The 15,076-nt window shown below is 29.3% G+C and overlaps 1 protein-coding gene across 1 annotated transcript; it reads left to right on the forward strand.

Moving 5' to 3' along the window:
* Positions 1-1,353: 1,353 nt before the first annotated feature.
* Positions 1,354-13,339, forward strand: LOC131958272 (uncharacterized). Its single transcript, XM_059323209.1, has 11 exons — positions 1,354-1,471; positions 3,876-4,007; positions 4,971-5,149; positions 5,229-5,259; positions 5,544-5,630; positions 5,738-5,852; positions 6,106-6,136; positions 6,567-6,675; positions 7,219-7,353; positions 8,339-8,404; positions 9,001-13,339. Exons 2-11 carry the CDS (start codon positions 3,884-3,886, stop codon positions 9,198-9,200), a joined length of 1,077 nt encoding a protein of 358 aa, XP_059179192.1. The 5' UTR covers positions 1,354-1,471; positions 3,876-3,883; the 3' UTR covers positions 9,201-13,339.
* Positions 13,340-15,076: the final 1,737 nt, after the last annotated feature.

A 15,076-nucleotide genomic window follows, 5' to 3' on the forward strand; every position in this document is an offset into this window, starting at 1 on the left:
TGTTTTGAAGACAACTATTTCCCTAAAAGTTGAGGGGAAAAAAATCTTTACTTCACAAGGCTGCATAATTAAATGTATGTTTCTGCATTCGAATTTGATTTTTTAAATTTTATTACTGTGTTTAAATAAAATTAAGTGTATATGTTCAGTATACCCACCAATTTTTTTTTTGTTAACATAAGTCCGTAGCATTTCGCTCTACACTTATAGCTGCAGATACTCATCCCATAGCCTCGTACAAAAGTGTGACAGAGAGAAGTGTGCATCTGGGCTTGTGTATCTTTACTGCGCCTTGTTTCCTTTTAATAATGCTCTAGCCTCGTAGACTAACGTTTGCTTCTGTTGGAATGCGGGAGCCTGGGTGAGAAAGATTGTCATAGAGACGGTCGAGATGGTGAGAATGAACTGAAAGCAGTATGCCAAGAAAAGCCGCACCACTGTCCACACCGCCACGGCCACAAATTTATCTTGTCGTTAATAGTATGATCATATAGAGACTCCACCCACATGAAGCCGAAGATTGGAATTGAAGGTTTGTCCCCAGGCGTCGGGAGGGATCGCTACGCCTCTGAATAAAACAATCCCGATTCAAAAGACTATTCTTACTAAGTAACATTTTTGATGAGGATAAATCATTATACAAGTCTAAATTACTTGGGTCCCGCAGCACATATTACACAATTAGTTAAATTAGTAGGCCTACATTCAATATTAATAAGTAAGTTTCGAGAGGACTATTGCATTGCAAGCGTCAATAAGAGGAGTGTGTAGGGGAGGCTAAAGTATAAAATTGAGATTTAGTTGTAGAAGTTATAAATAATATAAATTGATGACCCCTTGCCTACAGTTTTATCTTTTAAAAGTTTTGGTTTATATCCCTTTAAAAAAGAAAGACAACTCGATATTTTTTTATATAGAAGTAATGGTTTAAATTACGAAAATTTCAAATGAGAGGAGAGGTGAATAAATCAAAGTGTGACAAAATATTATTAAGAGTGAATGTGGCCTTTTTAAAACGATGTGGTGGATTTAAAAAATGCTAATTTTTGTCTCAAAACAAAAAGCCTCAGCTTTCTTACAAAAATAGGCTAAGTGCTAAAACCGGTAGCCTCCTTTTCTTGATTTTTCAGAACAGAACTTTTAATGGATTTAATTATCTTAGCAATTTACTATTCACTCGCTCAAAGAATTATGCTAAACTTTTATTTGTTGTGGGGTTGGGGGTTGGGAGAGAGAGAGAGAGCGAAAGAGGGAGAGACCGAGTGAGAGAGTAAATAATATTAGTATTTTGAATTACATTTTGGTATCTTTTTAAACGTGTATTATATTTTGACAATTAGATTGGTTTAGTAACTTGTAAATACCGAAATTTCATATTTTCAGGAAACAAATCAGGCTTTAGGAAAGTAGTAAAGCAGTAACAACTACAACTGAATGAATGCAGAACTGTCACAGTTTAGTAACACATGAGGTATTCATTCATATCATATTATATTATAATGCCTTATAAATCTAGATCTGATTGCATCATAACTAGATTATGAATAAACTTAGAGCTTATATTAATAACATTGTGTTAGTAGAGTGGAGTGGTAGACTAAAAAATTTAAAAAATTGGGTCAGTCACCTACTTTCAGTAACTTTCATAGTATTTCTGAAGTCATAGTCAGAGTACTTTCAAGTTTTCTTGATTGAATGAAAAGCATTACAAAATTACATGATGATATTGAAAGATAGTCTAACTAATCTAGAGTAGATAGATATTAGATAGGCCTATCTCATTTACATTTGACACAGATCTCACTCTCAGACCTAGAGTCTAGTAGAGTAGAGTACTTAAGAACGAGTGTACTATTAGTATTACTATTACTAATGTTGGGGGTCGTCCATAAATGATGTCACACTTGTAGGGGGGGGAGGGGGGGGGGTCCGTAATTTTGTGATGGTGTGTGATGAGTGGGAGGGGGTTCAGATGGTGTGACATCACTTTTTTGCATTATATAAAAGCAATGTTAGAAAACGCGTTTTAGAAAATGGTTTTAATAAATTATAGGCCTAATACTATAGGAATTGATCAAAATACTCTATGTTGACAGAGTTCTGACAATATTTTGGAAAAATATATCAATTTTTTAAGAAAAATTCAACAGCAATTTTGAGGGGGGGTTGTAGGCTGAGGTGTGACGTCATTTTAGTGGTGGTCTGGCTTTTTGTGACAAAGGGGAGGGGGGAGGTAAAAATCATCAAAAAAAGCGTGACATCATTTATGGATGAATCTTAGTAATAATGTAGCTAGACTTGTATATAGTTACTAGATTCTGTAATCTATCCGCTTAGGAACATAAAATCTGCTGAGACTAGTAATGTAAAAAAAAAGTGACTCATTTAATTTTAGTACTTATTTCATATTTTTAGGATAGTGATTTTAGTAGGATTTATTTTATGTTTTGAAAGTTACAAAAATGTTTCAAAGTTTCATCAATGTACCTGTTTTTAAACAATAGTATTAAAACTTTTAGTAATAATAAATAAAAACTAGCGATGTTTTCACCAGATGCAGCCAAGCTCGTTTACTTTAACGGCCATCTGGTTTAAGTTTTATTTTTGGTAAATTTATAGTTAGAGATTCAGGGGAAACCACTCTAACTTACGATGGCAGCTGTTTATATAGCAAATCTTGCTCAAAAAAACTGCTGTTTAAAGTTATTTTCTTGCCTATATTGATATATTTAGCCATTAATTTTGGTTTATTATTCAGTTATCTATAATATTTGACACAAATACATCACAATATACTTCTATTAAAACCTTAACAATGAGGCAACTTTTTCACACATTACTAGCCTCTGCCTTTAATACTTAATTTTTGAAAATAATCTTCTAGAAACAATGGAAAATACAAAAAGTTCTGTTTTAGCTTTTATAATTTGACTGTGTAATTACTAATATACTAGAATCTAGATCTATATATTACATAGATATAGATTTGATATCAACATTTAGACCTGCTTTCCTCTTCTACATCTCAGTGTTACTATGTTAATAATGAATTTAAGTAAGCTATAAAAAATCATAATACGAGCCGACACGCGGCATATCATACGCCACTATTTAGTTGTTTTATTTTCTACTTTTCAGTAATTCATAATTTGTGAATTCGATAGTACCAATTCTGCCACTGAAAATATTTGCTTTAAAACACTATCAGTAGGTCGTTAAGGATGATACTACCCCGACCCTCCTTTCCCCCAACCCCTACCCTACACCCCCCCCCCCCCCCCAGTGAAAGCAGCCTCCTCTTAGTTACCTCCCCTAAGTTTAAAATAGTTTCAAACTAAATTACCTGCCCCTAATAGCCATCACTAAACCCGGCTCTACTATTGTAAACATTTAGCGTGAACCACAGCTCATCAGACCATGTAGGGGTGGGGTGGTAGGGAGCATGCTTACAGCTAGGTGTTTTCTAGCGTCTCCAAGAAGAGAATTATATATATAGATTGTTTATGTCAAAAATAGACCTAGGGATTTGGTTAATTGTGGGATAACTATAATTATTTATAAATATGATATATTAATATTATGAATATAATTATTCACATTTCTTCAGCCACCTTGTATCTAACTGGAAAGTAGCAAATTTCAAGTAATTTATTGATGTTTTGGTGAAACAGACTGGCAACTGGATGACCTCAGTCCTTATAATCTAATAATGTTAATGCTGTGATTTGCAAATTTTTGCTCAGAAGCCAGATATGAATAAATGTGAATTTTTAACAGATTAAGCATTCTGTGCATGTTAGTTTTTTGTGTCTTTTGTGTGTGTGCTACAACATTATAGTTTTTGCTACTATTTTCAATTTTTTTCTTTGGCCTAGAATGAAATATGGAAACAAATAACAGCATTCAGATTTATGAATCAGAGTTGGATCTAGATGCTAAAATTGAAAGTGAATATATTAAAGATACTGTGAAAAACTGCCAACTTGATGCCAATGGAAATACCAAAGGTAAAAAATTGATGTATCTAATTGTTAAATTGAGCATTGTTAAAATAAGCCAGACACCCTGCATCTAAAAAGACGTAACACCTCAGCTTTCATAAAAACAAGAATTTCTTTCTAGAATATTTTCTGAGCTCAAACCTTGTGAATAACAAATGAATAAATTATTAAAACTTAAGTCAAAATAATAAAAATGAATTAGAACTATTGAGATTTCCCACTGTTCACTTTCTATTTGGGAAAATAAAAAAAATAAAAAAATTAACAATGGCTGCTTATGTTTCATGCCCATGTCTTTTCAGTGGCGTAGCAAGGGGGACGGGACGGGACATATGTACCCGGGCGCCGACCTTAGGGGGCGCCAAAATGGGTTGGAAAAATAAATAGAAAGGTTGAGGGGGGTGCAAATCTAAAGTTTGAGGGGGGGGGGGTGCAAATGGAAATCTCGAGGGGGGGTGCATAATCGAAAAGTTTGTCCCCGGGCGCCGGGAAGGGTCGCTACGCCTCTGTGTCTTTTGGCAGGGTTACAAGTTGCTGTTGTCTAAACATATTGTTAAAGCTATAGCCAACAGAAAATTTAGTTTTATAACACATTAAACTTAAACTTTTCAGTCGACAACATGGTCTATTTTTCTGGTGCTTGTTTTTACTTATGAAAAAACATTAATTTAATTCACATCTTCAAATTAATTTGTGAAAAAAATGTTCTCTTCTTATATATGTATTTTAATGTTTTACACTAGTTCAGATGCTCTGATGAATTGGAACTGACAAACAAAAAAGAAAAAACACAAATAATTTTACAAACATGTAAAACATAGATTGCTATAATTATGCATTTTTTTATAAGTATATCTGTCTAAAGCATTCATAATTAATAAATTTCAAATTTAAATTTGAAACCACCAGTCAGGCAAATTAAAATGTCTAATATAACTTTCAAAGTCAAAAACCAAATTCTATTTTCAGAAGAAGGATTCAAAAGCTCCACAAACACACCAGAAGATGACAGATTTGCCTTGTTTCAAAAAGCCCTAGCTCATGAAAAGGATAATGACTTAGATGCTGCTCTACAATGTTATCTACACTGTATCAAGGATCTCAAGGGGAAAAACCATTTTGCTCAGTTACCTCAGTGCCTTCACAAAGTAGGTTTCCTTAAAAGTAAAAAATCCAAGGCAATATATGTAATTGACACATTATAATTTTTTATTAATTTATTTTCAGATAGCTGAAATATACAGACAGAATGGGAACAGTATCCTTTTGTTAAATTTCTGTTTATTACACAGCTCAATCATGTATCACTTAAATACTAAACATTTTGTAATCATATATGTAATCATATCAGGATGTTGACATGCTTATTTTACTAACTGTACATTTTTGCTTGCTTGTACTCTTAAGTTTTCTGCTAACTTTGGTAGAGGTTTTACAACAAAATGCAAGCTGTATTACCATTTTAAGATAGTTGTAAAAAAATAAGCCAGTTTTATGTTTTAGAGTATTTGAAGTTCTTGTATTTTTCTTAACTTTGGTTTGTTGAAAAAGCAATCCACTACACTCGTGTTGAAAATTTTGTGAATATAACATATTTAATGAACAGCAATGAAATACAGAAAAAAATTGGTTAGTATTAAGATATTGTTGAATAACATTAGAAATTCTAGAATGGATTTTAACATTTTTATTAAATGTTTATGAAATTTGAGAATGTTTTTACCATTTTTCTGTAGATGAAATCGCTGGTGATAGTGGTGTTACTCCTCAAGATTTAAATGAGCTGAACCTAGAAGCCTTGAAAGCTGATGATTTTGAATGTCTAGCAAAACAGTACTTAGATCAAAAGCAGTAAGTGCCAATTAAAGATAATTTAATCATGGTGTGCTTTTGTAAAATAGTTTGCATTTTGCACTGTACTAACATTCATATCTACTGATGTATTTCATTGTACAACACATTTTATATAATTACAATAATTTTGAATGGCACTGCAAAATTTAAGTGATCACTATTACACTCAATTTATTTTCCTATGATAATTTAGATATACTTTAAGTATGAAACAACTATGTCTAATACATATTATTAAATATTTTTTCAGGCAAGATCTAGCTCTTCAGTTTGCTGGAAAAGTAAGTTGGTTTATAGCTTGAGTAAAGGTTGCAAGGTTTATAAATGTTTGGTCCAAATGATTTATTATCACTTTGTCATGTTAATAGACAGTAAGTTGCCTTCATTGTAATGTCAGTGACTGTTCTTCCCAAATATTAATTTTATAAATAACAAATTTACATTTTTTTAAATTAAGTTCATATCCTGTTTAAAATTTTATTACATTTTATTGAGTGTTGCAAAAAGTAGTGTCTTAGGCTTAAAAAAAAAGATTTTTAAAAGGTAAAAATAAATGTTTAGCCAACAATTAAATGAAATTAATTATTTTGTTTATTTTCATTTAAAATTTCTCAAAAGCATCTAGATGTTAATATAATATTAAATGGTATATTAATATTACTATTAAAAAATCTATTTAGAAACTAACTTTTGTTAAATGTTTTTCTACAGAGCACAAAACTAAGGCAGCAAATCTATGGCAAAAATCATGAAAAAACAAAGTCGTCATTTAACTTCTTTGCAACACTGTATGCTGATATCATGCGGAAGAAATATACTGGTAATGTTAAAAAGTTGTAACTAATACATTTTAAAACCTGTTTCTCATAGCTACTTTAATACTTATTTTAATATTCTAAATTTTGTATACTTATAAGATATAAGAAAATGATTGCATTCTATTATCCAAGACTTTTCCAGTGTTCTCCAAATTGTAGAAATGTTCTCTTAACTTGTTATAAACTGACTTGCAGGTTCCTTTAATGAACAAATGTAATTTGTTTCTTCTTATTTATCAAAGTGCACATTAAAAAAATTCTGATATTAGTGCATTATTTTTTAATTTAGTTAAGATATGACCATCATTACTTGTTCAGTGTGAGCAGTTATAATTGTCATGATTAGTAATCTGAATGAACTGTTTAAAAACTAAAATAGTATGATAGAGTGGGATAAACCCTGGAACCCTGGTTATTTAACTCTGATTTTTATGGTAAGGCTACAATTATAGGTATTATAATTATCTTTTACAAGTTTCTTTTTTTTTAAAGATTTTATTATTGATGTGGCTTTATAATTTTATAAACCCTTGTCCCTATTTCAGATACTCAAGATGTGGATTTTGAAGCAGATGCCGCAGCTTTCTCCAAATCTCCCGAAGTTATTATGTCCCCCCCTGCAGGTGGGGAGCCTGTTTCTATATTAAGGCAGAGATCAGTAGATGTCACAAAAGAAGGAAGTATGAACAATCAGTTTCTTTTATGAATTTTACAGCCTTTATTTAAATAATTAGAATTTGTAAAACCTAATTAACACTTCTACATTTTTAATTAAAATTCTAAAATAAATTTAAAAAAACCATTTTTTTAAATGTTTGGAATTGTTTACCATGTAATTTGTCTTAGTAAAACCATGACATAATTCAGAAATATTCCACTTCATTTGCTTATGAGCCTTTTTTTAAAAATTTTAAATTCTTTAATTTTTTTCTATAAGATAATGCTAGTACAATGTCTTTCTCATTGAAAGTCTTTATTTTAAACAAACTTTAATTCAAATTCAAAACAATTAGTGGTTGTATATGATAAATGTTGTTATGGTGTAGATTTGTTTATGTGAGATTGACAGTAGCTGTGCCCTAACTAATGTAGATAATGACTAGTAAAAGAAAGACATTTAAAATGGGATACGGAGTAGTTGCATGCTTAATAGAATATGTGCCTGGTGAGTATGATGCTAGAGAGCTAGTAACATACTTTGTGGTAAAGTAAAGATTTAGATCTAAAGAAACCTGGCCAAACTGTCACAATTCTGTTTAAGTTTATTGGAAAAAAATTAAAATGTTGTATGACCACTAATGTGTTGCAGAGGCGGGGGTGCGGACCACACCAAGTGACACCATTTAGGGGGGGGTAACACCAAACAAAAAATAGCAAAATATGTAGAGAAAAGTTTGAGGGGGTGGGGGTGCAAATCAAAAATTGAAAGTTTGTCCCCAGGAAGGGTCGCTACGCCTCTGGGGGATGACACCATTAAGTGCCGCACCGGGTGACACCCGACCTCGCTACCCCACTGATGTGTTGCATTACTAAAACAAATGTACACTTCCCCCTTAAGACTTTATTGGCTGTAGCATAAAAAGAATTGTCGCAAGGTTGTATAAATTTTTGTTCTTTGTTTATAATAATAAACATGAAAAAAAAATGTCTATCTTACTCTCTAAGACAGAGGAAAAAAGCAAGTACATTTTCATGAATCTGTTGAGGAGACACAGCGACACAAGGAAAAAGGTTTGTAATATTCTGATATTCATAAAGGGCAAAGACTGTTGTCTTTTTTGTTTGCTATATCAAGATATGTTTATTATTGTGATATATTCTGTTTTTACTGTAAGATATCTATTATACGACTAATTTAGAATTTACATTTTTGTCTGTAGTTGGAATTGTTGGAAACATATGTATATTAATATTGGCTGCTTCAATAATGGCCTTATTGATGGCCCTCTCATGATTGTAACTATTTTCAGTTGTTGGTTCTTTTGTTTGATTTATTTTTATATTTTATCCCCCAGTTTTTGTGATGTTTCTTTTTGTTTGAATTGTTGTCTTTTGTTTTAGATTTGTTAATTGAATTATAACTGTATCAAACTTATGCAAAAAACACTAACAAATATTTTTCATATCTTAATTTAATAGCTGTTATTCAGCTACTTAAAAAAAAAAATGAATTTTAAAATTTAAGACTTTTAAATTAGACCATAAAGTATCAAAAATTTTATTTTCAATATTTTTCATGTAAGAATGTTATTGATATTGAAGCATTTTTAATTAGGTTTCTTTAATATGAGTAACAAGCAAGTTACCAAGTGTACATCTTTTCACAGATGAACTGGCCTCCATGAAGATGACATTGATCTTGTCAGCTCTATGTATGGTCATTTTAGGCACCCTAGGTCTGTGGCTGTTCTGTTCCATCAGCAAGGGTAAATCTTGCCAGAAATTCATGTCACTGTTCAGCACTTGGTTCCAGGCACTGAAATATTACATCCGTCTATTCACTACCCCTCCAGAGGCAGATACATAACAGTTGTACACTTGAAGCTAGAAGAGAAGTTTGGGGCTACCGAGACCATTTTTTTTAGTTCCAAGCCAATAATTTATTTCTTAAAGCTGTAAAACAAAACAAAAAGTTCATTGTTTTTTTTAGAAAAATCTGTTGGATTTTAAAATCTATTTAGGTCAAAAGAAATGTTTTTACCTAGTTTTAACTTTCTGTTATTTTTGCGCTATAAGGTTTGCTCTTGTGATAACCCAGTTGTTGTACAATAATTTACCCACAAGAAATGTATGTCCATGATTTTTTTTTAGTAAAATTGATGTACTTGCTATGAAAAAAAACTTACTTTAGAAAATGTCCTTACATTTTCATAATTTAAAGTTTTTTTTCTTAGATAAAGTTGTTATTTTTTCTTGTCTAAAATAAAATACATTTTTTATTTTGACTAAAAAAGATTATAATTTTAAATTAATATTATTGTGTTGAACATTTAGTTATGATTATTTTATGACTATACTGAACAGGTTTTTAAAAAACTGGAAAAAAGATATGAGTCTTAGGCAGCTTAGGTACTAAAATAGGGGAGGGGGGATTTTTTATCAGAATTACAAGCTTAAAGAGATAAATATTTTAATAATTAGTTGCAATTAATTTTTTAAGAGATTTGTTCCTTTGTTGAATAAGTTGGTTGTTTCTAAGCAATGACAGGGTCATTCATAAATTAAGTCACACTCCTATGGTGAGGCAGAGTTCTGACTTAAGCAAAGGATTGGTCAGAAAGAATGAATTTTTTAAAAGCAATTTTGCAAATTGAATTTGGAATTTTTAATGACCTTTTTGTAAAATGCAATAAAAATTTACCAATATACTTAATGTAAACTCAGCTCAGTTAATGTTTTGGGCAAAGTCACTATTTTAAAAGACTAGTTACTGAAGTTTTGGGCCTAGATTATGCTAGTGTAGAGTCATTTTAAAGAATCTGTTATTTTATGATGAAATGGAAAGAAGTTCAAAATACTTTTAAAAGTGTGATGTTATTTATGGATATACAATCCATAAACAATAGGTAAGCAACTCCAAAGGTTCATACTTATTTTTTCAGGTATAAGAACTTATTACTGACATAATAGTACAAAAACCATCCATACATTTTTTTACCTAAATTGCTACAATTATAGGTATGATAACTAAAGACACTTTACAGTCTAAGATATTGGGTACTGTAGAAATAGTTTTCAGCTTAGTATATTTATATTTTTATTATTTGTAGCTTAAATGTTTTATAGTAGAGGACAATTTGGTTGTGATTTGTTACAAAACAAGCCAGGTGGTCAACCTCATTTTCTCAGGTACACTAAATTTTAGAATAGTGTGCAGGGTATTAAAAAATCAAGTGCAGCTTTATTTAAATTACATTTTAATTGGAATAAAAGTATGTTATGTGGGTTTTAAAAATTACACCAGGAACTCTGTTATCACTTATTTTGTTAAATTTTATTTTACTTAAAAAATTTCACATTTTTCCAGCATTTTTCTAAGCGCATTTTTTAGAAAAATGAATGGATGTTGATTGCTTTAGTGTTAATCGCAAAATTAAATGGTAATGTTTTTTATGTAAGAAATTACTTTTAACATAATTTTTTCCAGTGAATGTTGGTTATATTTTCATATATTTTTTTAAACACTTTTTAATTCAAATGTTACAAGAATTTGTCTTAAGCTGTCAATTTTTATTTAACCTTTTGTTTTATGCTAAGCAACTCACTACTTAGTTTTGGAAAAATGTCTGGTCACATTAGCATATCTTGTGTATAAAATATGTATAGTGATAGTTGAAATGTGATATCTTATAGCCTTGTGAACAATATGCAATAAAGATGGTGTCTACCAAACTTTGGGCATATTGCTTTTTGCACTACTGGTATTATTTTAATTGTTTACTTTTTAAAAATTCTTTTGCCTTTGGGTATATTTAGAAATGATTTTTTAAAAAGTTATATATAAATACAAATGTTACTGCACATTTTGTATTAGCTCAGATTCATCTATTTCTGTTGGTGTATTAATACTTATAGATTTCCTTGCTCAATAGATACATGTACTTAAAAATGTTTCCCAATAGCTCATTAACTTTCTTCTCCAATTTTCTGCTTAGTATTAACTAACTTATTTATGAACTATGACTCTCTATTGTATAAATTCACTAATATTTGTAATCGTACACCTCAAGGTTTTATAACAAATCTGTTGGCCGCTATTGTGTTTTAGCATCTGTGTAGAATCACTACATTTTTATCTGACGGATTGTATGAAATGTGTAACAATTAAAATGGTGTGTTAGAAGGCTTAGTTTGTTTAAAAAATATATGGATTCTATTCAAATGTATGTAGAAAACTTGCTTAAAAGTATTGATACAGTTAAATATCTCCTGTTCAGGCACACAAAATTTATTGGTTTAAAAATAAAATGCCAGTAAATCTACATTTTTATACCATATGTTTATTTCACCTCTATAACTGTTTGGATCAGGGATTGGGTTTACAGTTAAGGTTGACTAGGGTTAAAGTTAAGGTAAAGATATCAAATCAAGCTGGCATTTTGACAGATATTAACTTTTTTGAGAGAATTTTGTTATGCAATAGTTAATCGTTAAACAGACAGCAATCCCAATTCCTTCTTATATTTATATGTTGCACTGTATACTTTCAACTTTTAAAATTAATACAATCAGTAAAGAAAGTGTCTACTTTTAGATGTCTATAATGAAAGGGTATATTAGTAGATGTAAATGAAGAAAAAGTAGGTGTGTATTAAAAAAAAGGTCTACTCATAGACATCTATATGACATGCACCCATGTATGCTGCACATTGTGAATAATATCAATACACCACCTGCAAAAATTTATTTTTAAAACTATAATTTTTACACCTGATTTCAAGATTTTGAGTTATCTGTTCAATACATTCCAGCTTATTATCCAATTAGTGTTTGAAATGTGTTCTTTTCTCCTTTAATTATTTGCACAATGCTAACTTGCACAATAATAACTAGAGAGGGCTGCAGTTTTCTTGTTGGCTTATCTATTAGATATGTTTATCTGAAATGTAAGGATTTATATAATGTGGCACTGTAAGACATAGAATACCTTTCATGATAAAACCATGTGTTTACTGTGACATATGAAAAAGCATAATGTAAAGAATATCACTTGTTTAATACCAGTGGCTGAATGTTTTTGTTTTTGCATTTATTTCATAAATTTATTGTTTGGGTTTGGTGATATTTTAAATTTGTTTATGGTTTATATTTTATGTAATAGTCCTAGATTCCTTGAATAATGTTTACTAAGTTAAGTAGTAGTAATAGTAATAATATTAAGGCTTTTTAAAATTTAATCCTGCAACCAAAATTTCCAGCCTACAAATATCAGTTTGAAACCACTTGATAAGAACAAAACTTAAATATTTTAAATTGTTACAAAATAAGGAAAGCAAGACCTTACCATGAAAATAGTCTTTAGCTAATCAGATCATACTTTTGTATTGTGAACTAGTCATTAATAAATGTGTTCTTTTAAGAATTCAGAATTTTAAAAGTTTTTGTAATGAACTCTAGTGTATGTGAAATATGCTCAAATCTTATTATTTAGAACTGTTTTGTTGGATAGAGTTTCAAATAGATTACTGTACTAATAAAACAAGCATAAGGAAAGGCGTATGCGTACATTTGTTGAAAATAAATATTATTTAATATATACTAATTTATCTACAAATAATTATTTATTTCTTATCAATTTCAACTATTGTTTGTTTTCTACATTTTGTTTTCCATAAAGTTTTGTGATATAATTATCTAAAATATATTCCTTTCTTCTGTGCTTTGCTTACATGTTATGCCTACTACCTTATGTGCCATGTTTAAATATTTCAAACTAAATATAAGTAGTGCTTTATTCTGGCAGTTAAAATAGTAGCATATTAATGAAATAAAATGCCATTTTCAAATGAATAAAGCATTCTAACATTTCTTTTTCTTTTGATTATATTATTGGACACAAATTTGTAATCTGCTAAGTAACTTTTTTATTTTAATTGCTTTTTATTAAAATTAAATTACAGCAATCAAAATATATGAAACACTAAATAAATATAAAAGCTTGAATTTTTTTTAAATATAGCATTGTAAGTTTTTAGATTATTTATATATAAATATATATATGTGTGTGTGTGTGTGTTTTACCAATACCAATATAAAAATGAATACTGACAACTCTCTATCACAGTCAGTAATACATCTGTGTTTTTTTTTAATACACATTGATTGTCTTAGTACAGCTGTTGTAATAGCAATATTTGTTTGGGCTACAGCAGATCATATGAACTTATATGAAATGTATTGAAAAGTACTTGCTCTGTCCATAAATAATTATTTTAAATGTACCTACTTAATGGCTTATAATAACTATATTTTCAATTCAATAAATACCAAAGCAATGAAATACCAACTGTAAGTTATTTTAACCATTTCTATGAGTCTGCTGACTAGCAATAGTTAATCCTGATGGATTTTTTTTCCCTTAATCTTTAATTGTAGAAAAAGCTTCTATTATATATTAAATTACATTTAAAACAATCATGAGATATAAAATTGGTATCAGTTTAATCCAATATATATATATAGTGCAATTATCCACATGCTGTTTTTAATGGGCTTTTTATGCATCTTAAAAGTGAAAATATATTTCAATAAATCTTTCATTTTCAATTTTCACATCCTAAGTTAACGCACTTTTAAAAGCTTATACACAGACTATACCCAAGGTATCTTCCTGCATTTTTAACAATATAAGTTAAAACAGTCTTTTGTTGTGGGTATGAACTGTAAATTTGTATTGTTTTCTAACATTTAAGAAAAATTTCTAGAACACCAGTGTCACATAGTATCCTAATTATTTATTTTATTTAAAATGAATACATTTAGTGTCAAAGATTTTGAAACAATTCTATTAATTAATCTGAATGATGTTCAAATCCTAATGCTGCAATGACTCTAAATTTATATAAAAGCCTCAAATTAGAATCATTATTTATAAATTGCATTTCTTTATCTAAAGCACAGAATACAATGTATAATTACAACTGTTCTCTTTTTTATTGACAACAATGTAGAAACGATAGTCTAACAAAAATGGTAAGTTATTAAGTTGTTTTTTTTTTTTTAAAAAAAAAAACTATAAATTAACCTCCTTAAATTATTTTCAGATTTCAATCAGCTTGTCAAGCTGTTTTAACCATTAACTATTATAAAGTGGAAGTTTAGTTTTTTATTTAATATTGCATTTTTTCCCTGTACTTTTTAATATTAAAAAGAGCACAAGCATTTTTGCATCAATTGTCAATTGTGGTTATTTAAAAATTAAAGCTTTACATTTTTAGTGTTTTGTCTATTTATTTTAACACACAATATCATATCAATATTTTATATTGGAGTGTACAATGAAATGTGACAAAACACAAAGGTCTGAAAAAATGTTTAATAAGTGGCACACATATACAAATAGGAAAAGCAATTTTATTATTACCTTTGAGCCACACTAAAAAAAAAATACAACCTTCTAAAACAAACAACACAAAATACATTTTTTTATTATTGACTTTCTGTCATATTTGTGAGTTATTTATTTCTTAAAAGTTATGCCTACTGCTATATATTAAATATTAAAAATGTTTGCACATTCTATTAAACAAATAACATAAAATAATATAAAAATATGATTCAAATGCAAAAAATTATCTTTTTTTTTTGTAAAAAGGAATCATTAGAATTATACAAAATGTAAAAATGTACTCTAAAACCTGATGGGTATTTTAAACAAACTAAAACAGTGCAGCTTTCAACTTA

Source organism: Physella acuta, unplaced genomic scaffold, assembly GCF_028476545.2.
Source record: "Physella acuta isolate Inbredline_101_S28 unplaced genomic scaffold, ASM2847654v3 ptg000085l, whole genome shotgun sequence".
NCBI lineage: Eukaryota > Metazoa > Mollusca > Gastropoda > Physidae > Physella > Physella acuta.